Source organism: Pezoporus flaviventris, unplaced genomic scaffold (assembly GCF_033815535.1).
Source record: "Pezoporus flaviventris isolate CSIRO_AGI_PZ_B2104156 unplaced genomic scaffold, CSIRO_AGI_Pfla_v1 ptg000107l, whole genome shotgun sequence".
Classification (NCBI taxonomy): domain Eukaryota; kingdom Metazoa; phylum Chordata; class Aves; order Psittaciformes; family Psittacidae; genus Pezoporus; species Pezoporus flaviventris.
In genome coordinates, this window is record NW_026892655.1 from 1,712,384 (window position 1) to 1,739,047 (window position 26,664).

The 26,664-nt window shown below is 48.5% G+C and overlaps 1 protein-coding gene across 2 annotated transcripts; it reads right to left on the reverse strand.

Annotated features, from left to right (window-relative positions):
• Window positions 1-446: 446 nt before the first annotated feature.
• ZNF652 (zinc finger protein 652) lies at window positions 447-25,413 on the reverse strand. 2 transcript variants are annotated; one of them, XM_061477726.1, is made up of 7 exons: window positions 25,261-25,370; window positions 24,060-24,299; window positions 9,105-10,253; window positions 5,633-5,780; window positions 4,997-5,112; window positions 3,677-3,821; window positions 447-3,229 (listed from the first exon to the last, which is right to left on the reverse strand). In XM_061477726.1, exons 3-7 carry the CDS (start codon window positions 10,011-10,013, stop codon window positions 2,718-2,720), a joined length of 1,830 nt encoding a protein of 609 aa, XP_061333710.1. In that variant the 5' UTR covers window positions 10,014-10,253; window positions 24,060-24,299; window positions 25,261-25,370; the 3' UTR covers window positions 447-2,717. The 2 variants fall into 2 exon arrangements, with proteins under 2 accessions (XP_061333710.1, XP_061333709.1); XM_061477725.1 differs by lacking the exon at window positions 24,060-24,299 and having other exon boundaries at window positions 25,261-25,413.
• Between the last annotated feature and the right edge of the window lie 1,251 nt (window positions 25,414-26,664).

Sequence of the window (26,664 nt, forward strand, 5' to 3'; positions counted from 1 at the left end):
GGAGCTGTGCAGAGCAATGCACACCTAAGCAGAAGCCACAGCAAATCTCATCCTTGAATTTCCTCTGCCTTTTGGAACGCCCGTTTTCCTTTTCCTGCTGGAATATGGACTTTCTCAGCTATCACACTGCAACGCTTTTAGCCCAGCTCTTGGTACTTGTCCCAGATACTGAGGAGAATCGGTTGACATCAGGTCACACCCTGACAGACTATTAAATGGGCTCAACAGTTTAACCTTCTTCCACAGAAAGGAAGTTGGGAAGTCTCGGAAGGAAAAAGAAATACAAAGTGCATCATTGCTGCGAACTAAATAACAGAACAAAACTGTCCCAGATTTTGGAATTCCAAATAGCAGCCTAATACTGGAAATTTATTGAGAAGAAAAATCATTTTGCAAAACTGGAATACAATCCATTTACCGAGGCTATTATTATTATTATTTCCTGGTTTAGCATTTGAAAATCAGTTCATAACAGGCCTGACCAGAAAAGAGTGGCACGACAGAAACGTAGGTTGCAAAGGTGACGTGGAATGCATAGAACCTCCGGGGCGGACCAGCCACAGCAATTACAACAGTCAGCATCATCATGAGTGGGAATTCAGTTCCATAACTGGCTTTTGCTTTTAGAAGGTAGAGGGTGCATATAAATATGATAGAGAAAACACGTAAAAAACCATTGCTTTATTATTCAGGGGGTTCAGCTCAGTCAAAACTGAGGAGGTTTTCTGGGCACAAATTGCCCTTTCTATGTCCTAAACTTTCCTATGCTTGTTATGAAAGACCCCACCATGAATGGGGTAAGGTGGTAAAAAACAGTGAAGACCAGAACATCACCCAAGGAGCTCATTCTCAACAGAGGACCTGGTGGTTCAAAACACTTCAAAGTGTTAACTGGGAGGAAGTAACCCCAGGAAGAATCCCATCAGCCACAAACCCCCGCTTCATTAGCAAGCAGACATCTGGCCTATGAGGATCTCTGGATGCAGTTTGGTGGGATTTAATTCAAAAAGCAGCACGGAAAAGTAGGAATTTTAAGGAAAAGAGGACTTACAGTACATTGCCTTGGGCCTCTGTCATCAGTGAAGGTGGCAACAAGTTCCTAGATTGCATAATGCTGCTATATTTAGTTTTAGTTGAAGAGAAATACAAACCTGAAAAAATAACAGCTACTCACTGGTTAAAACAGAGACATTTGGCATTCCAGCCCACCAGCCCTGCACTAAACCTGCCATTCCCCCCTCACTGCCTCCTGGGATTATGAAACAGTGACATGCCTACAATTCAAGTTTCCTATCCTACAACTGGAAAACTTAGCTTTGCCATAAGTATGACTATGACCCCTAGAAATCATCCCATCTTTTTATGCACATTACGTTTATGGGATAGAGCTGCCCATGGTACATACAGCGCTATCAGCATTTCCTCAGTGCAACTGAAACACCATCGTCTCATTCAAACTTCTCTTCTCTTACAGTCAAGCAGTCAGAAACACCCCATTTCATGATCTCCCTTCATTCCCCTCTCCTAACAACTCCAGGAATTCCAAGAGGCAATCTGAAGAGCAGCACTGGATGTGATCCCCAACTTCAAATCATACCATGAAAAGCCACTAAACCCAGCTCTCCTCGAGAGAAAAGATGCTTGGCTGATTTGAGGTACTCGATGTCCTCTCTGCTGTCCCATCTCCCATTCTCCTGTGACTCTCTATTCCTAAAGCAGCGGGTTCCTATGTGTAAGGGGCTCCTTTTCTAACCCATCCATACCTCCCAAGAAAACCTGTGCGGTGGGAATGTGGTATCCCAATGTCCTTGTCCAAAACTGTGAAAAGGGAAACATAAGGTTTTAAAAGGAATAAAACAAGCCCTACTAAAATAAATTAAAGTCCTTAAATCACCATCACTTCGGAGACAACCTTTCCAGAGACCTCTTGGGCTCCTTTCTTCTCTGCAGCACCGTTTAAGTTGTATGGTTGTAAGAATAACTTTAACTCTAGAAGCTTTATGCATCTTTTTAAGAATCACATTTTGATGATTATAAAAATTTATCTATTATACAACATAGGTCCAGCTACACTGAAAAAATTACACCGCTTATTGAAATACATTTCATTTTAGAAACAGACTACTAAATAGGTCTATACAAAAACCTCTAAAATAATTTCTGTAGTAAAATAAAGAGTGTGTTAGGAGAGCTACACAAACAAGACATTTCTGTGTCTTTCTTTATAATGCTCAAATATACCGTGATACGTGGCTGGCTCACTCCATAGCCGGCCCCAAAAGCTGAAAAGAATCCATTACGATACACAGTGATACAATTAATGCTCTGTATTAATCTCACAGCCTTTCCGATTAGTACAAAGGAAAACCAGGCCTGTCTCCTCTTTGAGGAGAAGGCCAGGCTATAAAAGCAAGCATACCTCATCAGCTGATATGAAATTAGAAAATCCCACAAGTCTCAGTATCTGAAATGTAGAAAAGTCACCAGCAAAACGCAAGCAAATGGGGTTGAAGTCCTGTTGGGTCCCAGGTTCAGAGGAGCACTGCTGATCCGAAACAGGATTTCCTCGGTTGGGAACTGATTCAAGGGGTAGAATCGGGACCTTGTGCTGGGGCGAAGGGAAAGACGAGGATCCTCACCAACCAACCCTCTTGGACTGCCAGGAGGGCAGGTTTCCATGTGCATAAATGGGAAAGAGCTGGCAGGGAGCAGAGACGTTAGTGGTGCTGTGCTGAACTGTTCTTTTCTGCCAGGTGTCGCAGAAAGCTGTCCTCACTCTGGCCTCTGTGGTTTAAAGGCTCACTCTTAAAAAGAGCTGGAGGAGGGGGTAAATGAGGGACTGGGGGCACCGGGAGGTGATGTGGATGGTGAGGATGAGGATGTAGGTGAAGGTGTGAATACGGGTGGGGAATGGGGCGCGGAGGCAGCGTGCTGACTGGGTTCAGGTTGATGGGTGGCGCTGGGCCGGTGGGCGCGTTCACTACAGCAGGGACCGTGGTGGCAGAAGTGGTGGAGAGCGGGATCGGGACAGCAGCTGACACGTTGACGGGGCTGGTGACACGGAAGCACTTCTCCTTGTGTGCCTTGAGCATGTTGGAGAAGCGAAATCGCTGGCCGCACACGTCACACGGGTAGGGCTTCTCCCCTGTGTGAGTCCTGCGGTGCCTCTTCATGTTTGGGCGGCTGGTGAAGCTCTTGCCACAGATTTCACAGATAAAGGGCTTCTCTCCTGCAAGCAGAGCCAGCAATCAGTGAGGCACAGAACATCTGCTAACCCTTACACTTCAGCACCTCTATGCAAACAAACTGCAGCCTACAAAGGCTACTGTGACTGCTGCCTTCAGCAAACAGACACAGCTGCTCCACAGCAGCCCTCGGTCTTCATGAAATCCTCTCTCACATTCAGATTTTGATGCATGACAATCTTCTACAAGGCTTTGGCAAGGGGCTCCTTCAGACCACAGTAAGAAGGAAGTAAGCCTAAGCTCTCATTTTCCCCCACACTGAATCACAGGACTACAGATCTAACAGTGAGATAATGTATGGACCTCTCCTCTCTGTTTTTCTAGGTTGGAGAGCAGTTTTGGTCCCATATTCCAAGCCAGGGAATACAACTGGAAGTACAGGCAAGTTCCTGTCCTGGAGGTACTCGTGCTTTTCCTCGATTAGTTCTTACCAGTGTGTGTTTTCATGTGCTCATCAAAGTACTGTTTCATGTTGAAGTCTTTGCCACACCACTGGCACATGAACTGTTTGTGCCCAATGTGGATGCTCATGTGCGAACGCAGCTGGTACTTGTACTGAAACCTCTCATCACAGTTCTGCAACAGAAAAACAGCAACCCGTGATGCTCAGGCATCACACAGCAGGAAGCAAGGCAGCACTTTGAACTGACTACGGTAAGGAGTCAAGCATACCTGAACTAGTACACACAGAGACCCTGGGTTTAAATGACACAGCCAGTAGAGTTTGGGCTGTGCTAAGAGGTCTGCTGGCACAGGAGCCTTGGCAAGGAGCGTGGAACAGTCACAACCTTTAGCTGACACAGCTGCTGGCAGCAGAGACAGGGTTATGGCAACAGCAAAGTGCTTCTGTTGGCTTAAGATGTCATTTGGAGGTTTTGCTGGACTACAGCAAGCCTCCACTAGAGGACTCTGCTCACCCAGCAGTGCCAACAGCAGCTTTACGGGTCTGGCTTTTACAGCTATTGTTTATTGCTAGGAGGGAAGTCCATTCCTAAGGAGTCTTATTCCCAAGACTACCATGGCTGCACAACCACCACTAGTACTCGGTGTCTGGCTGGAGCTGTGCCTCATCTGACGGGCAGAGTGAGCCACCAGACCTGCTCTGGAAAGAGGAAGGGCTCTGCACCCCCTGCCTCCACCATGTGATTACCCACAAGCATCCCCATCAGGTGACTGAGACATTATCTACCCCAGACACATGACTGGGTTAGTCTGCCCCATTGGGTCTCCTTCCCCAGGCCAGGCATAAAATGGCAATGGCAAAGGTCTGTGAGTGCAGCCGGGAGAGACCTTCCCTCATCCCAGCACACGCCTGGTGTAAGAGATGCAAACTCACAGAGTCCCCGATCCCAAGGAGGTCGAGGTCACCCTTTGCAGTGTTTCCCACAAGTGAAAATCCAGCAGTGATTTGGTTTTTCACTGCCATCTGCTTCAAGTAAGCAGGCAGGACAGGAAGGATTAATGGCATTTGCATTAGGCTTTGCTATGAACACTGAGGGAAGAGTGGGATTCAAATCCTGCTGTAGCGGGTACTCATTGAGTTAAAACATGAGAGCCAGCAGTTAGAACAAACCACAGGCACCCCACATTGAACGGCTGCATCTGAGCTGTGCTCCCCACAGAGTCTGCCCAGATTTTAATGGAACGACACCTCAGTTACAAGGCAATTCAGTTTCCACCTACTGACAGGGTTACTAAGTTTACACCTTCCTGCTACCGTTATCTCCATGTATTACCAGTTGCTGCCTCACCTCACATCTGAAAGGTTTCTCTCCAGAATGCTGTAGGGAATGTACTTTGAGAGACATGCTGCGTTTGAATGATTTCCCACAGGTTTCACATGTAAATGGCATGTCCTTTGTGTGTGCTGCAACACAACAGTACATTAGAGAGGGTCATTCCAATGCAATCTTTTCTCGAACCAGTTGTTTTCCTCCAACTTCTGAACAGCTTAGAGCTACATACACATAGACACACACAGGTTTTGCCTGCTGCCCAGAACTACAGACTTGAACTTGCTAAGGATAAAGCTCAGACAACTGAAGTTACTGTATTTCTCCACAAAACAGCAATTAGGAGTTAAGAACCACAAGGAGTGATGGGTTCAAACTGAACGAGGGGAAGTTCAGGTTGGATATAAGGCACAAGCTCTTCCCTGTGAGGGTGCTGAGGCGCTGGCACAGGGCGCCCAGAGAAGCTGTGGCTGCCCCATCCCTGACAGTGCTCAAGGCCAGGTTGGACACAGGGGCTTGGAGCAAGCTGCCCCACTGGAAGGTGTCCCTGCCCACTGCAAGGGATTGGAACTGGATGATCTTAAGGTCTTTTCCAACCCAAACCATTCTATGCTTATGAGGCAGAACGAGCAGAAGCACTGATCAATAACTCACCAACCATATGTTTCCGCACGTGGGCCATGGTGTAGAACTTCTTTTCACAGATCTCACAAGAGAATTTCTTTTCTGCATATCCGTGGACAATCTTGATGTGTTCATGGAGGGACCAGAGCTTCTTGAATGATTTATTACAGGAAACGCACTGAATGAATGGGATAAATAGAAGGAATTCTCCATTAGATTCAGTAATTCAAGTCAGTGGAGTTAAGCCATGGATCTTCCTCTTGCATGATAAAAAGAAGCCCAAACCAAGTCAAAAGGCTGTGTACTGTCTCAGATTAAGCCTACATTGATTGTTTCAGACTTGAAACAATTACAGTAAGAAAAGCCAGCTTGAGCAGGACTGGAGAGGAAGGTAACACACTGCATGGTGGTGCCACTACACAGAGCACTACAGCCACCGCACGAGCTTATTTCCCCAGCACAACAGCACATCCAGCTGGATCAGCCCTCAAGGAGCTAACACAGAGAAGACAACTTCACAGGCACTGATGCTGCTGGCTCGGGAGCAAGCCCAACCCCTGGTGTGGGGAGAAGCCAACAGAGATGGAGGAGGCCACCGCCACCACCACCACCAGGCCTTTAAAACCCATCTGCACGTCCAGCTCTGTCTTTCACAGGAGCACTGTGACCCCCTCCAACACTCAACACTCCTCAGAGCTCTCTCATCTCCTTTTAGCTCTGGACAGAAGGCAGCTTCCCTCTTGCAGCTCTTGACCATGTGGAGAGCATGACACAAAGCAAGTTGTCACCTCCATCTGTGGTGTTCTGACTCTTCATTTATACGGATCAGCAGCACTATAGGTCTAAAATGACAATATGCAAACAATGCTTGAATCTCTTCTCTGTGGTATGTCCAGAAAGTCAGCAATGAGCAGGATCCATGGACTCTCACACGTCTCTTTTTCCCCTAATAGCTGGTTCTTGCTAAAGACTTGACAAAAAAAGTCCTTGTAGCAGCCTGAGCACTCCAGCATACCCGAGCTGTAAAGCTTGACAGCAGACACACGTGAGGACACGGAGGCATCTTCATCTTTGACGTGAAGAGAAAGGAACTGCAGCTTGTTATTTTCTGTTGGGTGTTGGGGGGTTTGGTGCATCTCTGGTTTTCTGCCTCCCTGTGACCCTCCTTCCCTCCAGACAAGGACAGCTGCCTGCTGCTCACTGCTGGGCCTTCTGACATCTCGAGCTGCTGCTTCCCTGCACAGCCACGTTCCGCTGCTTCTACAGGGCTTCAATCTCAGCAGGGAAACCCTGGTACCCCACTCACCGTGCTGACACCAAGGGGACACTCTGCATCTGAAAGTACCTACGTGGAGGCATGTGAGGACCAAACTGTAGCCCTTGGAGGGGGGGAAAGAAACCCTGGAGAGTAAAGAAATGCTCAAAAAGCTTTGATTTAAGGTAAGCAAACCCCTGGATTGGTCAGTCTACATTTAATTGATGGTCAGCAGCAAGTACTGTAGAATACTGAGTTACTACAGAGAGAGGCTGAGGTGACAACAGAAATTCTGTGAAGGTGCTCATTTTAAAAGGATGAAACCCAGAAATTACCTGAAAAAATGGATATATCCCCGCACTTAGGTGAAAAACACAGAGAGGAGCCACTCAAGTTCTTATCAGTTCAATTACCACTCCCATAATGAAACCATTTCTTTCTCCTAGGCAAAGCTCCATATCCCCCTTGACACATTAAACCCTGTATTAACGTTAACATGTTCATATCCTATCCCCTTACTCCTCTTGCCACGTGCGATAAAACCAAACGAGCAGGCAGCTGGGAACCACATTCCAAATGTCAGGAGAGACAGAAAGAATTGCTGAATACACGCCTACAGTGGGAACTTGAAGACCAGCAGTGCTTCAGATTCCCAGATACTGGAAGTATTTGGGAAGGTTTCTAGAACTGATTCTGCTTGTATTGGGTACAACTGCTACCATTTCTTCTTTCCCTATCACTTTGGGGCACAGGACCGGAACCCCTCAGCAGCATGTGTGTGCATGGATTACAGGCTCCTTCTCCATTCTATGCCCCATGTTCCAAATATTCCTGAATTCCTGCTTCATGTCTAAAGAGTGTTATGCTGTGAAAGAGCCACCTGGATGATGGGGCACTGCTGCAATCTGCATTTCAATGTCCTCTGCACTAAACTTGTGCGGTATTCAGCTCAAAACCTGCAAGGACACGCGGCAATGTTGATGTGTTTTGCTAACTAGGCTCAAGACTCAGTATCTTATATTCTACTCCTTCCTTCAGTCTTCCTCCTCTGAGCTGAAACATAAGGAAGAACAGCACAATGTTACACAGAGCTGTGTTTGAGTCTTACAGCAAAGAGAAATCACGGCAGACACTTCAGCCGTCTCCCGCACAGTGGGACTGGAATCCCAATTCAGTGCAGCATTTAAACAAACAAGCAAAATCTTAAATCTTGCTGCTAAAACTCACTGGGCAGACAAAGAACTCGCCAAAGCCCTACGAACTCTCAGCATTTCAGCTGCACAAAAGCTGAGCTCCATGCTGGCAGTGGGATCACTTCAGAAGGAGATGGCAATGCTGTGCCGAGCTTAACAAGGCAAAGCAAGCACGTTTGAATCAGCAGCTACAACAACAGTGCCCCCAGTTACATGAGAACACAGATGCCTGTGAGCAAAGCACAAACCACAGATGAATCAGAAACTCTGGAGCTCTTTCCACAACTTAGGACTTTAAAATGGTTCTCTTACAACACAGGCTGCCATTGTTGGATCCAATTAAAAGCTGCAAAGCTTCGGGTGACAAAGACCAGAGATCTTTATATTATCAGCGAGATTTACTGAGCTTTTTTACACTGGGAAAAGGCCATTAGCAGACTGAGTCACAGCATTCATGCACTGCCAAATGCATACATGAACACCTACTGTCAGTTACCTGTGGGCACCTGGCTCAGTAGCATTTTCATTTGAACACCAGTTCCCATCCCGACTTCCCCAGGTTCTTTCTCACCTGCTTGCCTCTCAGGTATGTCACACAATTCCAATTCCGAGACCAGCAATGTGCCAGAATTCCACTCTCCCTTTGAAATCTTACCTGGCCATGCTCTGTGACTGATTTCAGGATACTGAAACACTGTGCACATTAAAGCTAGCGATAGGTGCAGGTGCTCAGCACCTGAAGGAGGAGGGTTTATCCTGCCAAAGGACTTGACTGCAAACGCACTTGTTTCTTGAGTCTGACATTAGCAGCTTTGTGTTTTCCCCAACTTGTGGTTAAAGACTACAGTAACTCTGCTGCACCAGATGGCAGCTGGACACTCTGTTCCCTGCCATCTACTTCCTTTGGAAAACACCAAAGTGCTGATACGTAGAGACAAGGTCTCGGTCAGAACCTGGGCTGCGCAAAAGATTTCCCCCTCTGAAGTGTCCACTAGCTTGTATCCAGGGCACGACAGAAGGTTTGGAAATCTGGCAAGCAGGTGAGCAAACCTACCTGGATGTTTTTTTCACAGTCTGTTTGCTGGTGAAGGGACAGCTCACTTTCTAGCACAAATTTCTTCCCACATTTGTCGCAGATCTGCATGCGCCTGTGAGTGACGTTCATGTGCTTCTCCAGGTACCAGCGTGTGTTAAACACCCTGGGGCACTTCTCACAGGTTAAAGTCTCCTTCTCTTCACACTTTGATTTCTGCACAGGTGCCTTGGGCTCCTTTGCAGCTTTCTTCTTACGCCTGGGGTGCTCCACACTCTTTCTACGACCCCTTGTAGGTCTGGGTGATGGGGAAGTTGTGGCTGCTGCAGCAGATGCAGCTCTCCTTGTTCTCCTTTGGGCAACACTAACTTTTTCCACTCTTTTCTCTTTTTTCTTCTGCCTCTCATTTTCCTCATAATCATTACTGTCTTCAGTGGCCTCTTCCTCACTGTCACCCTCCTCTTCCTCACTGCTGGTCTTAAGAACAGCAGTCTCTTTGGACTGGGAGGGGACACCCTTCTCCCCTTTTGATACATTTAATGTTTGGTTGTTAAGGTTTACCTCTACTATAATCTGCTCCCTTTTGTAAGTCACTTCATCTTCCTCCTCTTCTTCCTCCTCAGAGTCCTCAGAGTTTTCTCTATCTTCTTTCACAGCCCGGACCTCTCCTACCGTTCTGTTCTCCCTGAAATATGGCTGCTCCTCTCTTTCATGGAGATGTGGTTTACTCATTTTGGTGTCCACCAACACAGAGTAAGGACTTCCTGACTCTCTCTTGTACACTTTGGTGGACAGATCGAGTTCCTGGCTGGCACCATGATAGAAGGGAGGTGGCACCTGACCACGGCGACTGTCCTCTTGCGCCATCCCTGCTACATGCGCCGCACAGTTTTCAACCAACTGTTGGCATGAATTGGCTGTTTGACTCATTTGGGGGGCCCTGATTCATTGAGCACCTTTAATCCCAGAAAAACCAAGGAAGCAGCCTGAAATCAGGATGGACTCTCGAGACCGCCGCCTCTTCCATCTACACAGAATGAACACAATAGGATTCTCTGCTGGTGTTGAGTGCAGATGTGTAGGTCACAGGATTCTGGTATTATGGCAAGAGCAGAGCAGCAGTAATTATTCTTCTGGAGAAAGTTGCCAAGGAACCGTTGACCATTGTATCTAGAAAAGACAACAGAGAAGACAAAGTCAATTAACAATTCAGCCCTAAAATCACCAGCTAATTGCTCTGAGCTTGCAAAACTGGGGTACGACACAGGGTATAGCATCTGTGAGCTGCACCTGCTGGGGATGGCCTGGCCTATAGCACTGTCTCGAGCAAACCTGGTGGCTTTAGGTACAAACAAGTGCACCTTTTGTGGGGACCAGAAGTGCTGCTGTACTCCTGGGATATGGAACTCAAGGCAATGACTGTTGTGCACCACCCCCTGCCTCAAGGCTGAAGCAAGATGCTCATCTGAGCTCCTCCCAGACCCTCAGGAGCACAGGCAGTCCCACTCTACTCCTACAAGCCTCCCTATCAAACCAGGTGCACACCTCCACAGAAACACCTCTTCTCCTGCTGTATCTCCCAAAGGGAGCCCATCCTTCCCCAGGCAGAGGACACGTTCCACTGAACAACATTCCATTAACGCAGATATGCATGGAGGATTTCAATGGAGCCATTTTCAGCTCACAGCACTAAATCACATGAAGAACACCGTGTCCCCTGCTCCTTTCCACCTCAGAGATCCCTCATGCAGCCACTTGATTTAAAGCACTTATTCTTTTGTCTCCTTCTCCCTTCCCCCAGCCACTTATTCCCCAGTGCAGGAGCCACACAATATGACACTTGCCCATCTAAATTCCACATGCAGTTATCCAAGTTGGAATTTGATCAGGACACTGTTACTTCCTCTTGTGAAGGCCGCCACGTGATGCCCACTGACCACAAGTGATCAATCTCTCCCATCTGTTTCTCACCGGGGCAGTTGCACTTTGGGAGCGCAGCGCTGCAGCAGCAAGCCAAGATGCGGGCTGTGCTGCTCAGATCAGAAACGCCAGTCCTGCCTAAACACTCTGGGCTCTAAACCTGGGACTAGAGGATGCACAAGAGGAGAATCAAGGACAGAGCCTATGGGACACCCCTTGACTAAAGGGCAGAGAAGGGCCCTAACACAGAAAGTGGTGGATTGAGCAGCTGAATACAAACAAAACTGGAATCTCACTACTGGAATCTGATCAATTCCTGGAGGCTAAGCCCAGCAGGCAGGTATAAACCACTTGGATTGCACAGAATCACAGGGCTGTTTGTATTATTGCTATTCTTGGAGCAACAATGAACAGCCACTAACATAAAGCAGTCTCACAGATACGGGTTTTTAGGATAAACCTCCTTCCACATCATACTGAGTTAAAATACCCTTCATGGGGCAAATGCCCTAATTTCCATCCAAATATGTTTTGATACAATTTATATATTCTAAGGGAATTATATATAATTTTTTTTTTATATATATATACATATAACTATATATATTTAAAGGGGGGAAAGTCCAGCATTTCCCCCCTTTAAAGTGAATGCAACTGAACAGGAGATGAACCTACCAATGGTCTTGGTGGTTTGGATGATAAAGCCTGAACTGTGCCCTCCAGCTCTTTGTGAAGTGCCACGCTGGGGAAAGCAGCAGCCCAATGTCCGCACGCCTGATCAGCAGCTTCAAAGTTCACTACATCACATTCGGGAATGGCTTTCCAGGCTTCCCAGATGCACTCAGAAAGGGCCCTGAGGATGCCAGACAGTGACTGGCAGCACCACAACAGCAGCGTCTATTCCCGCTGCTGTGCTCTCCCTCCAGGGTCTTGGGAGCTTCCGAGCTCCAGAGGTGAGGCAGGAAGAAGCCAAGACCCAGCTGAGCCAGGAAATACGTGGAGATGGGCTGTTACCATTGGCTTGGGATCACAAGTGATATCCCAGTGGGAAAACTAGTAAATAATAAACTAAACCGGTTGTGATTGCAAGCCAGCATTAACAACCCCCAAGCCAGGAAGGCCCTTGGAAAGCAGTGGGCATGAGGAAATCCAGGTTAGCCTTTCCCTTAAAACTCCATGCATTATTCAGCAGCTCAGAAATATCCCTGTGCCATGAAGAAAACGATACCTGATTATTTCCTCAGCACATCAAGCATCACTCTCGAGCTGCAGGAGTCAATCAGGAAAGGCTGCTGCCAGAGAGCCAGGAAAAGCACAAAAACTGGCATGAAAAGGAACTTTTACCTTCACCCCCGTCTCCTCCATGGCAAAATACCTTCTTCCCGTGCCCTGCCATCATTTCACCCCTGCTCAGCTCACGAACACTCTGTGTAACCAACCCCTCTGCACAAGCACGGTCCCACTTCAAATGGAGAACAACAAAAGGGATTCTTCGGAGTTATCAAAGCTGTTTGGCCTCAAAACCACTTCACTCTGCAGCACCAGTAACCTACTTTCACTCTGAAAGCACCGCGGGCCACCCCCAAGGGACCTGCAGCTTTCAAACAACAGGAGTTAACAGCTGGTAAAGCAAAGCCCTCCTTAGCCATGGAATACATGCAGCACGCATGGATTTGCTGGTGGTTCCCAGGCAGCTCTGCCCCAAACACTGGCATGGGTTATTTTGGGCAGTTTCTCATCCCACATGGAAGACGCAGCATTTGGATGCTTTCATTTCTGCTTGGTTTTTAAAGGTGAATCTGCCTTTTTCAAAGCTGCTGGATGGCCGGAGCTCACACAATGAATTCCAGCCCCACAACTAAAGGGAGCAATGCAGGTTGTGGTTAAAACAGGAAAAGATACGCCGTTTAAAAGCGCTCTTTGAAGCTTACCTAAGACCTGAACCTGAGGAGTAACTGTATTAGGGGCAGAGAATGAGCTTGTGAGCTACACCCAACGCTAACCAAAGGTCATACAAGGAAGTCCTGCAAGCCTACAGGCTGAGGACATTGGGGCTGCTCAGCATGCAGAAGAGAAGCTGCGTGGAGACCTCAGAGCAGCTTCCAGTGTCTGAAGGGGGCTGCAAGGATGCTGCAGAGGGACTGGAGCCACAGGACAAGGGGTGATGGGTTCAGACTGAACCAGGGGAAGTTCAGGTTAGATCTAAGGCAGAAGCTCTTCCCTGTGAGGGTGCTGAGGCGCTGGCACAGGGTGCCCAGAGAAGCTGTGGCTGCCCCATCCCTGGCAGTGTTCAAGGCCAGGTTGGACACAGGGGCTTGGAGCAAGCTGCTCCAGTGGAAGGTGTCCCTGCCTGTGGCAGGGGTTAGAACTGGAGGAGCTTTAAGGTCTTTTCCAACCCAAACAGTCTGGGATCCTATGAAACATTATAGGCTTCAACCCAGAGAAAAAAGTACAACCAACTTGCAGACAGATGTGTAGGTGGAGGAAGCACGTATATGTGGGAGCAACACTGCATGCGATGCTTGTGCTGCTTCTAAAGAAAAACCACATTTCTTCACATTATCTGTCCTAAAAATAGACCCATTTGTAGCAGAGAGCACGGAGTGCAATTACCTGCCCCAACTCTGACTCAGGAGATGCCCTGAAATCACACACAGCAAGTGTGATGCACTCAGAGGTTAATGACTTGGAATTCCATGTCCTCACCTGGCCCCCAGAGAGGGGCTGGCTGCCTGGCCTTTACACCTAACCTGGGCCAAGGCCAGAGGATTTGGGTAAACACTGAGGCAGACACTGATGTACAGGATAAAAGCAGCTTCTCCCCGCTTTGGTACCCAGTGGAGTGCTTGCACAGCCATGTCTGCACCCCAAGGCTCCCTGTGAGCCACCGAGCCCAGCATAGCCTACACATGGTCACCAAACCACTCACTGGGTGGTGCTGGTGGCTCCATGCAAGGGCAGAAGCAGCACCTGGGGACATTGGCCTGATGTCTGATTTCTTATCTGAAACCATCTGAATTGCTGCCTATACAAAAGTTATCAACATTAGCTCTGAAGATGGTCAGACTCTGGTCTAATCCACTCTGCTGTAGGTTGGCAAGTACAGAAGCATTGCAGGCACAAGGGTGATCTGTCTGCGGACACAAAGACAGCTCTGTATGGATTTATTCCTTAGTTAACATCTGGAAGTTCTCCTGCTCTTCCCAGATAGCCATAACCACCAGAAAATTCCTTCAAAAACGCCCATGCTTCAGTTCACACATCAGTGGCATTTGCTTGGGTTTTACACACACCATAAGGAAAAGAGAGGAGGAAGGGCAAGAACTTGGGGCCTTCCTGCAGCTCACATACGTACATGAAAAGTATTATGAGAGAATAGACTGCAGTAGTCAATATCCAACACTAAAACTGCATTAACTTATGACCCATCCATTATTTTCCTGCTCTGTTCTAACAGAGCCTTCCAAGCCAGGCACAGGATAGAACCGTTTGGTTCTATTTACCAGCCTCTTGGACTAGATTTCGCTCCCATCCTGGTATAGTCAGAAGTGCTCTCAACCTTAATAAACCTCACAAGGCATCTAGACAAACTTAGGTCTCCAAAAGGCTACAGCGTGTGTGGATCTGAGCCACAGCCAATACTGCAGTGCTGAAACACCATCACAAGCATCCCAACATATTGGAGGCTTCCTTCACAACACAAGACCGGTAGCTTCACACCAGACTTCCCCTCTTAAGAGCCCACAAATCTCCCTTTAAAGCAGCTTTTACATGGATACGAGAGGCACTGCAAGGAATGGACAGATTTTGCCACTCTGTCATGTAGGTGCATTGCCCACTATACATAAATCCAAGTTAATCGTTCATGGATTGACTGAAGATGCTCCAAACATCTTGAAATGCTCTTTTCCATAAAACAAGACTACAGTTAGGAAAAGAAAAGCCTTAGAACTGCTGTAGTTAAAGGCAATGACATTCTGCATATGTATGAACAACCTGAAGCTCTGAAGGATCCTGAATACCTTTTGGTTGGAAGCTGCAATCCAGCAGCTCCATTATGTCCTGGGGCAACCAGATTTGCCCACAGTTTAAAAGGGGTGAAGCCCCATGTGCATACAGCAACAATCTACATTAGTTAAGATAATGCACCAGTTACTAACGAGCCAAGTAGCTCTGAAGAAGCTACACTCAGGAGTAAGGCAGCGGGTGCAGGTTGGGGGGACTAATGAAATAGAGCTCCAACGCTGTGCCAAGCCTGGGACACATCACAGCCTGACTACCACCCGTTTCCAACCAGCATCCCTGCTGCCTTTCTACTCGGCAGGAAGGAACTCCCAGGACAGCTAAAGGCTGTGTGCATTCAGAATGCAAGAGCAGCTCAACCCCTGCAAAAGAGCAGCATCTTTTTAGGTTAAATGCTTTCACACCTACTCCTCACATTATTTGGATGCAGAAGCATTAGAACTCTGATCAACTGATAAGCTGGCAGGTGTTTATGCTGAAAGGCTGATAAGAAAAAGCATCATTCTGGGGAGTATAAACGTAGAGATAAGGGTGTGATTTTTCACTTTGCTTCTGTTAATATTCTTCAGTTTTACTCATTACTCAGTTCCATCAGCAGACAGGACAGAAATACAGGAAAATAGCTCAGAAAAAGATCATTTTCATTGCAGAGCTACAATTTAGCTTGATGTATACTGCCCCACACAAAGTTCTGCTGTGTTTCCCCTAAAGAGATCAAAACATCAACGTTTTCTCACTACAGTCCCTAGGTAATGTGAATCCTGAGCAGCGCATCAGCAAGAAAGAACCAGAGGTGCAGTGTGACAACACCGTGCTTGGCTAAGCCCAGTCACCTGCAGCTCAACACACGAGCAGTGGGTTTAGAGCACACAGAAAAGCAGCTTCAATATCCTTGCACAGTTTGAAGAACAGGTGCACAAACCAGAATTCCAGGCCCAGCGATTCCAGTTAGTGGGAAAACACATCTGGTCCAAGTTACATCATGTCAGCGGATAGTAATCAGGACTATAACACAAGAGGGAATTATTTAGATCCTGCTACAATCATTCCTTTCTTGTGCATCTCAGCTGCTTTACATGCAAAACCCCTGAAAATCTGTTCTGAAGTGGTAAGATTCCTCTCAGACAGAGCTGTACTCAGCACATCCTGCCCGGTTTTGCATTTCTATGCTCAGTACTCAAGGCTGCCTTTGCCCATGTAAATGCAAACTAAAATCACTGCCTGCTACTAAGGATCTGCTCTGCCATCTGCGAGACACCCCGGCCAGCTTGTAGCACCCACCGAGGAGATGGGATCTCTACCAGGTTCCCGCTTAGAGGAGCTGCAAAGGAAAGGAGGGAAGAGCAATCCCAGCTGCTGTGTCAGGCCAGGCTGACACACACTTGGGAATATGGTGTCCACATGGCAAGAGGCTGTTGGGAAACAGCATTCCCAACCCCTGTAAAGCAAAAATGAGTACTCTCTCCTTTCCAATTCTCTGGAAACTGATTTCCCCATCAACTCCTAGGAAAGATGAGCCGTACAATGGTGTATGGCACTGGTCTGCTGGTGGAACTGAAGCGATGCCACATGCTTGGGCACCATCCATTGGCTCAAGTGGCTTCGCCTCAGTCCAAGCAAGCAAAGCGACACGCACATCATAAAGCCCAACAACACCGGCAGGGACTGCAAGTGTTGCAACAAGCCTTGGCAGGGAAACAAAAGAGTGGGGAGTGAACACATCCTGGTCCATTGTCCAGGGGCTGAAGCACGTCTGGTGAGGTGATACATGACAGCCTGAAGATGCAGGGCAGCATCTACACTGTCCCCTCTTCCACTTACTGCTTTTGACCATTCCTAACATAATCTATGAGAGGTATCTTGCTAACACAGCAGGCGACATATCTGCACTGTATGGAGCTGGCTATCTGCCTGTAAGTATGGCAGTGATTCAGTCTAACAGAAAATGAAGCGGAGTGTATTCCCAATCCCAGAAAAAAAAAAGCCTTGGAGAATATCCTGCAGCTAAAACAGAGACCAGGATCAAAAACTTGCAGGCTTTTTCCATTTCTTCAGCTGAATTCTTTGCCTGTATCCAGGGATCTGGTTTGAGGCTTTCAAAGCAGGGATTTCCAGAGCTGGGAACCTGGATTTTTTTCAAGCATTATCTCCAGCTGAGGACATTGCCATTGTGGAATTCCGCAGCATACGAATCCCTCCGCTTTTGCTATGAGCCAAAGGCTTTCTATTGTCTATCAACTAGTTTTAGCTATGAGAACCATAAGCCTCAACATTTACTAAGCAAAAGCACCTTGAAAAGCTCTCATACACAATGATACACACTCAAATTAAGAGTCTAAGCCCTTCCTACTATCTTAGATATACAAAAAGTCAACTCCTGTGACTGACCTAGGAACTTCCTTGTATTCAAATCTATTGCTGTCTCCCATCTCATCTCTCAATGCAACAAACTGAAAGCAAGATTAAACCAAATGCAGGTGGTTAGCACTCAACAGTAGTCATTCACATGTATGCACCTTTCATATGTATGACTGATGATTTAAGGACACATCTATGAAACAAAAAAGCTTTATATGACCACATTAACACATCATCTGTCCCTTCAAACTTGTACTCGCATCACAGTATGTGCCCGAAGTTCAAAGCTACCCACCGCCACCATACTGAAGGGCAATTGTTTCACCCATCAGCCTACTCCTTGTTCCAAATCACTTTTCATTGCCCACTCTTCTTCTCACTAAGTGGCAAGATTCCCCTTGGCTTTAAACACTCTTCCTTCCACCATTATCAGCTCCCATAGTTGAAGATCAGTAACAACCACACTAGGATTAATACTCATAGATACCAGCACTGACCTTACTAAACATCACTAACTTACTCTAAGGTTATAAATGACTGCACTAACCGTGGAGCAGAAAGGAAAACTATTATCAAGATCTCTACCTGTGTTTCCCCAAAGTTAGCATCTGGCTTCTCAGGGAGGAGGAGGGGAGAAAGAGGCCCTCGGTGTGTATCTGAGTCTCTGAATATGGAGATGCAGATGAGCTGAGAGAAACAAAATGTAAATGGTCTGTCTGCAAAGCCAAGCTGCCAGGCAGAACTTCCACCTGGGATGTTTGCCCTGGAGAAGAGGGTTTTCTGCTGTTTAATGCAGCACTTTTACATCCAGGGTCCTAGAATCCTTCCCTCCTCTCCTAGCAAGCCCTAAAGGAGACCTTTGCAGGATGTAGAAGGGAGAGAACAACCAAGTCTTGTATATTTTTAATACAGAATCATAGAATCAACCACGTTGGAAAAACCCTTTAGGATCATCAAGTCCAACCTTCACCCAGCACTGCCAAGTCCACCACTAACCCACGGCACTAGGGTTCAGCTTGAGAAAACTCAGAGACGGGTTCACTTCTTTGCTTACAGCTGTGCTGGCCAGCCTGCAGTACACACACAGCCCAGCATGTAGCATGCTCCTGGAGCATTCCTCTTTCACACTGTGTATGCTACACAGTGAAATACCTACACATCTGAGCCGAGAGCGTGATGGTACACACACACTTCAGAGTCCCTCAGTCACAGTTCAATGGAGCTTTTAAAGCCCATTTTGATTCATTGCCAGATGACCACTTTATCCTAAAGAAAAAACAACTTAAATATTTGGGGATTTTGCTGAGAGTTGTATGTAGCACAAAAGAAAAAAAGATTTGAAATAGCAAAATCTCCTTTGGCTTCTGGAAGCGTGAATTTGATCTCTCCAAACTCAAGTTTGCTCTTCTCACATCATTGGAATGTGCTTACGGATAGGTTTAAACCCTCTCCATGTTCTCAGGCAGATCATTTTAATTCTGAAACCAACAACAAGTTTGGGTAAAGCTCCATAGCAACAAAAAAGCTGCACCACTGCCCTTGTGCGCAGGGGTGGACGCACCAGCTGGAGCAGGATGCGCCACTCTCCCCATGGTAAATCAGCACCAGCAGCCTTCCTCCCCTTCTCTTCCTTCCCTGGGCTTCTCTTAGTGCCTCCTCCTCTCACACTGCCCACAAAAACACACCTGCATTGGCCTGCAGAGTTTGTTTTGTAACTTCCAGCAGCATTTTAACTACTGCATTGCCAAGCAGCGCTGGGATGAAGCCCAGCCTTGTGGTTAGTACGAGGTTGAGGTGTGTGTTCATGCGTGCACAAAGCACCAGCACAGGTTTAGGTAATCTACTGTTGACAAAGTCTAAATGTGCCAATACCAAAACCCTTACTATTGTGTTTCTTCTTGCACAATGTCACCATGCTCCTGTAAACCCTGTGTAACCGTTTGGTATCGTTATCTCCCAAGACCGATTACCATCCTTGCTTTGAGCTCCTGAATCTTCTCAAACACCACACACGCACCTCGTTTTAGATGCACAATGGACACTTTGGGGAAAACCGAGCATCTCCCTGCTCTGATACTGACAGAATTTAACAAAGCACATTTAGCAACACACAATCCATCAGCTACCTAAGAAACACTGAACAAGTAAGGATACTTCAGTGGAACTCCTGCCTGCGCATTCCCTCCCTCTGCAAGTAGAAACTACAGTCAGCGTTCTCCCTGAAGGTACCAGAGTTAGACGTGGAGATGGAAAGCTGCTCAGCAAGTCCATGCGTGATCAGGACAGGCACTGTTCCACAACAGGAGCTCCTTTCAACCTCCACGGGTCTTACCAGTTGTGATTCTCAAGCATAGAATACTCTTCCCACCGATACAGCGGACTCTATTCCCAGTTTTCTCTCTAATTCATTACACAGCTATGGACATCTTATCTCTCTTTGTATTTAAATTTCCTTCTGGGCAAAGTGAGGACAATTATCAGTTGAGGCCAAAGTTACTTGTTCGTTTTAATCTGATCTAAGGCTGTGTGGCTGCCAAAGGAGGCAGTACACTTTCCCTGTTTATATGCCAACACCAGCATTCTTATGATTGTGAGGCAAGATGCCTTGGGAAATCAGTCTGCCTGGAAAATAACCATTCCTTGGGATAATTTTTCAGCTGGATCAGCTCTCTGAACCAGCTCACGGAGCAATTTCATCACTACTACTAGCATACTATAACCCAAACTCAACGATTTCTCTTTAAGAGCAGTGGTATCAGTGTTCGAGGCTTCAAGTCAAATCCGCATCTTGGCAAAGGTCTGAGCAGCGTCACAGAAACCACACCAGGACCTACACAGTGGCACATGAATTCCAGGTCTCAGCAATGAGATGCAGCCAGGAATGAGGGGGAAAACACTTCAAGACTGAAGAAAACCCACGCAAACCTTTTTTATTCCCTCTTTTCAAAAAGGAACAACAATTCCTTAACTTCCTAAGCAAGACAAGGAATAGCAGCTCAGTAAGACTGGGGTTATTTGTGCAAAGGGAGGGTGAGAAGGGAAAAAGAGCATCCACTGGCAGCAGGGATAATTCACTTCACCTTCCGGTCTGAATTCAAAGTGCTTGGAGAGTGGGATAACAGAAGCACAGGAGAGATGATGTCAAATGATTTTATAGCACCAGAAATGGGCTAAGTAGAAGGTGGGATCCTTCATCAAGAAACCTGCAGGTTAGAAAAGCTATGAAAGTCTAAAAGAGGGAAAAGAAAGCACACGGTTTTAGGAAACAACTCTAAAATAGGCAGTAGAAAACAGTGTAAGAAAGGGTAAGGAAGGTGAGGGGACACCAAACAGGAAACCAGGAGCATCCAAATGAATTTAGAAAGGTCCAAGGGGAGGAAGGGAAGTGCAGCCAGGTGTGTGCTCAGCCAAAACTGCTGGGCAAAAGGTTGCTATTTCATTCAGGGCCTCATTTGCCTGCGCCCTTCACACTGCAGTCAGCATGGCATTTCCTCAAGCAGATTTGGTCCAGTGAGTGTGAGATGAATGATTCAAGACATGCACACTACAATAAAGCAAACTGGAGATGCTCAGCAGCCATTCTCTTCCTGACATGACAGGAAGATTTATCAGGATATGTTTCCATGCTAAAGGCTTCTGGAGTCACATCTATTGACCACAACTTGTATTTCCATTGCTGAGCCTACTGCAGTCACAGTGCATTAAACACCAATGTGAGTCCCTCATCAAGGGACATCCATATCATAAACATGGGAAGTCAAACACAGTGCATGGCACTTAATAGGGAACTTGGATAACGTACACAAAGTGTACTGAGGAATGGCAATGCATCTGAGCCCGTCTTTTGGGAGAAACACCTCAGATTTGCTAGCATGGAAAAGAAATAAGAAGGGAAAATTACTGGAGTCAAGGCTGGAGCTGCCATCATTGGGTGGGACAGTGTTAGAGAGGGCAGAACCAGAAAACCTACAGAAATCCAAGCAGGAAGGAGAGCTGCTGCTTTAAAACATACGTGGCCAAAATCTCTGCATCAGCTGGAAAATACCAATACTCCTGCTTGGCAAATGGCCAGAGATATCCCAGTGACACAGCTAATTCCCAGTACCCGCTCCGTGCTGGGGCAGTGGATGCTAACAGCAGTGAGGCTTTTCACTAGAAAGAACCTACTTACTCCCATTAAAATCCACACTTGTCACCGGCTGTGATTTGTCCGCAGACAACACTATTAAGACACATTCCTTAATTCCCTTTTCATCACATACGCGCTAAAAAGGCTTAAATAAGCATGACCTGCAAGCAACTGTGGTGCTTGGAACAGATTTGTACTGTCTTCCACCAGACCAGCCAGCAGAAAAGCCAAGTCCTAGCGAGCTTTCTGCACCTGCAAGGTTCAGCCAGGCTCCAACTCAAATATTTGTGACTGCTCCTGTACAACATTCCCATAAAAGAAGGGACGTGGATCAATGGATGCTTGTCTGTAAGCTGTCCACTCTAAGGCTTTCTGCTTGTAAAATCAGAACAAGTCTACTACTTTATCCTCCCAGGCTGTGTGTCTTCACAGCGCTACCACAAATACTCCTCCAGAACTCCAGCTGGAAAAGCCGCTGCTTGCTTGTATGCAGTACCTGGGACAGAATGAAACTGGCTTCACAGGTTTTTGTCTCAATGTTAACAGGGATCCTAACGGCAGCAACCTTCACGCAGGCCTTTTCTTCCACGTTACATTCCTAAAATCACTTCTCCACTGAGAGACTCAAGTTTCAAAACTCAGAATACACCAGAGAGGGAGGCAGCACAAAGTGCTGGTAGCTGCTTAGCATAGCTAAATGTTTCTCTAGAGTGAAAACTACCAGTCTGAAACCTCCTCAGGGAAGGGTGTCTGAAAGTGTCAAGGAAACTAATGCAAGCTGCTTGTGTTAATGAGTTTAAGCTGCTGGCACCAGAGCTACTGCCAGTTTCACTCCCTATGCAATTGTTTTTCAGGAGGGAGGAGCAACCTCAAAACCACCCATTGGAGATCACTTGGAAAATGAAGCTTTTGCACAGGTACTGTGGAAATGAGACACTGAAAGCTCAGGCTGTAACGAAGGTTTCACCTGTGCTGGGAAAGTCTGTTATGATTTCACTGGTTATGAGCTGCAGGGATTCTACTTGAGAGCTCTAAGCAAAGCCCCCCCACTTTCCAAACCACTGGAAAGGAAGATCCTGCAAAGACCCAAGATAGTCTATGGTCTGGTGTGTCATCTACTCACACTTTACTCACTTCTAAGGGTAGGTGTTCAAACAAGAGTTTGCAACTTCAAGAAGCAGCAGCCAGGCTCTAGATCTGGTAGGGAGAGTGGTGTACCACAGCAGGGCACATTCAGAGATTAGCTGCTCTGTGCTGTAGGAATTTAACCAAGAGAATGGCTATAAGATATTCTAATACAATAATAAAGCACAGAATGAGGTTGTTAGAGAACATCTCCATCTTCTCAATCGGTTGGCACTTCCTTCCAATTACATCTCTCTTTGGTGTGGAGTGAGAAAGAAATCTATTCTTTGATAAGAAGAGTGCCACAGAGAAATAGGTCACCGATGGCACGGTTTTGTAACCACCTTAAATATACCCGTGCCTGTCTCAAACATGCTGTTGGTAAACCACTCTTCATTAGGCACTGATATGACACAGGAGATCCAGGACTGGAAGATAGGATCTTGCTTAAAGAAAGTATCTGTTTAATGCAGTTGGACCAACTCAAAGGTCCCAAGTCATTCTTACATGGACACCTCTGGGTGGTATGACACCAGAAACAGTTCTGTTTGACCTATACTGCTTGTACCTATAAAGACTTCTCACATGTAGATGAAATTGCACCTCCAAGACTGAAATGTCCATGTTCTACAATTCCAGCAGAGAAAATAAAACCAGATCATCCCAATATCTTTGCACGTGCACCAGGACCTGACAAACTGCTTCTGTAATTTAGCCCCTAGATACAGAACCCCTGCAGAAAACATCAGTTAAAGGCTTCCTGTGTCAGTATTCGATAAGGATAACAACATCATAATGTAAGTCCTTTACAACAAATTCGTAATAGGTAAAATGCCAAATTCTCTTTCAATCATGTAAATATTTGAAAGGGGTTTTTTTTACAAAGAATACAAATGCTAAGTCATGAAACATTTACATGAAATCTCTGTTCCTGCAGCTAAATCTGAAGGCTCTATAGATCCCAGTCACCAACTGCTTAGTCAGAGAAATCAAAAGCCTTCAGGAGTTTGCTCTTTTCTTTCACACACTCTGAAGCAGCTTGCAACATTTCTACCCCTCAACTACACGTTTACACTGAGTTCACTCTATACCTGCAGCTGATTATGGAGATCTCAATTCAAGCATTGGCTGCCTGGGACACGGATGGGGCTGTTCACTCATTCAGCAAACCAACCACACTCCAAGTGCCTGATTAATCGCTACAAAGCAGGAAAAAATCCATCTCACAGGCAGGCAGAAAGAGAGATCAAGGGGCTTCAGACAGACAGCGGTGAGAACACCAGATGCATGTAAAGGACGTAAACGACGTTACCATCAAACCCCAGCTCCTTTTAAACTGACATTTTGCAACCCCACAGCCCTTTTAACACAAGCAGCGTCCGCAACCTCGCATCTACAAGACCCATTTCGCTCATACCCACCAGGCACCTCCAGAGGAAGAGCCCCCAACTTCCAGCAGGGCACAATCAAGCCGCAGTCTTGGCAAACCAAGGTGCACCCGGCCAGGCTTCACAAATCACTGCTCCCCCGTTGCACCTCCTTTATTCAGCGCACACACACACATCCCGCACCGTCCTTCTCCTGATTCACCGCGCATACACCACTGTCAACAAAGCATGTGCCAGTTGCCATTCCCAGAACAATACCGCTCAGGTCATCCCCTGGAAAGAGAAAAATGCACATTCCTCACATCCTTTATGTCTACGGCGCTTCCCTCGCTTCGACTTCAATCACTGCTGCTGCACAACGTGCCAAAACTCTGCTGTGATTAAAGATACTCACACAATTACTATTAAGACGGAAGAGATACGGTATCTTGAAGCAGATCTTCTCATTCTAACAATACCTGCACCGAGACACCCACAGGAGCCAAAGTTGCACAGAAGGTAGTTTAAAACCAAACCCAAACCCCAAATCCTAGGGCGCACACACCACTGCATCTGTCCTGCGAGCAAAGGGGAAGGCACCTCAGCAAAAGACTAAGATAAAACATCAGGGTTTCAAAAGACTAAGATAAAACATCAGGGTTTTAGGTCTGATTTTTCCCCTTCACACCCCCAGACCCCGAACCTGCAGCAGTTTAAGGGCAGCGCAGCGCTCCCTCGCCTACCCAGTGACAACCCCCGTCCCAGCAGCATCCACAACCGCGGCCCGGGCACGGCCGCGCCTGCACCCCCGGCCAGTGACAAGGAGGAAGGCGAGGGCTGCGGGTGTCCCCGCACCTCCGGGCGCCGCTGCCGGGAGGCGGCTGAAGGCCAGGGCAGAAGGCAGCGGGGCGGCCTCTGGCTCGCTCGGCGCCGCTCACCTTCCCTCCCTCCCTCCGCTCCGCAGGCAGGTGGCACAGCCCCTTCCCAGCGGGAAGCTCCAGCCGCCCCCGGCAGCATTCCTCCGCCGCCCGCTCCCCTCCTCCCGCGAAGCTCCCCCGGCTGCACCCTGCTCCCACCGGGGGGGCCGGGCCCGGCGCTTACACCCCCCCCCAGTCCTTCCAGGCCGGAGGCGGCTCTACCCCGCTCCCTCCGTCACCCACCCCCGGGCTGGGCCTAGCGCTGCTCGGCGGCTGCAGCCAGGCCCGAGGAGAGCAGGGAAAGGGGATCCCGAAGCGAGCGGGCGGCCCGCACTCACCCAGGCCGATCCCCGCAGGGCCGCCCCCGCCACCTTCCATGCCGGGCGGCGAGGGGAGGGGAGGGGAGGGAGGGAGGGAGGGGGGAGCACGGGCGAGGCGGCGGAGGGAGGGTGGCGGAGGAGGCGAGGCGGGAGGGCGGAGGGCGGCCGGGCCCTCCCTCCCGGTCCCTCCGCTCGGCCCCCTCAGCCGCCGCCGCGGCGCTCGCAGTGGTCGCTGCGCCGAGCTCCGGCCCAGGCCCCGCCGCCGCCGGGGCCGCGGCTCCCGCTCCCCTCCTCCTCTTCCTCCTCCTCCTCCTCCTCCTCCTCCTCCGCCGCCGCCGCCGCCGCCGCCGCAGCGCTACGTGGCCGCCGTCAGTCTCGCGACTCCGCCGCGCGCACGCGCGCGGGACCGGGAGCGCGCCGGGGGGGGGGGTGGAGGTGGTTGGCGCGCGCGGGGCGGGGAGGGGGGGGGGGCACCCAGAGGCTGAGGGGAGCGCGCCGACGCATGCGCAGTCAGGCTTTGCCTCGCTCCCACCTCCCCGCTGCTCACCTCCGCGGCCGCAGGTGAGGTGTGCGGGGGGGGAGTGTGCGCATGCGCGGGGCTCAGGTGAGGCGCCGACCGTTAGCTGCGCTGAGGTAATTAGGGCCGCCCTAATTGCAGCGCGCTGCGGCCGGCCCGGCCCGCGCCTCCTCTCGTCCCGGTGAGGCCTCCGAGCCCAGCCCTGCACCGGCCGCCGTGGGAGCCGCGACCGCGCCGGGCTCGGCGCTCCCGTCCTTAGCGAGGGACGTGCGTGGCGCCTCAGGACGGGAGGCGCGGGGAAAGGGCCGGTGTCGCGCAGGCTGCCGGAGCTGCCCCGCGGGAGCAGGTAAGAACCCGAACGAGCCTTATCGCGGAGGCGCTGCCGGGTTTACAGTAGCCGGAGGAGTCGGTTGCTTTTGTTGTTGTGCCAAACCCCAGCTCCCACTTGTTCCAATCTTCCTCTCCCCTTCAAACACTAATAACTACTTAACTCTGGCCTGTGGTTTCTTGCTCTCACCCACCTGCAGGGCCCGGGCCTGGTGTGTGAGGGAGGTGTGACAAGAAGCAAATACAACCTAAATGGGGTTTGCTGGTTGGCAGCCGGTATGGGGCTCACAAAAGGACGTGGGGCTGCCGTTTTCCGGCTGGCACAGCATCTCGAGTGGTACCACCTCCCCGAGGAAGCCGCGAAGCCTCATCCATAGCCTTGGAAACCACTGTTGAGCGCTGTGTAGGAGGGAAGAGCACTGCTGTGGTTTGGGTTTGGCTGCAGGAAAAGAATAAGCCAGAGTAGCAGAAACAGGAAAAGGGGGAAGGGCACCACTTTGCTACTGTTAGCTGCTTCCCAGGGATTTCAGGAATCTCTTGTGCCCTGTAGCTTTGGCTTCCTCTTGCCCCCTCTCTGA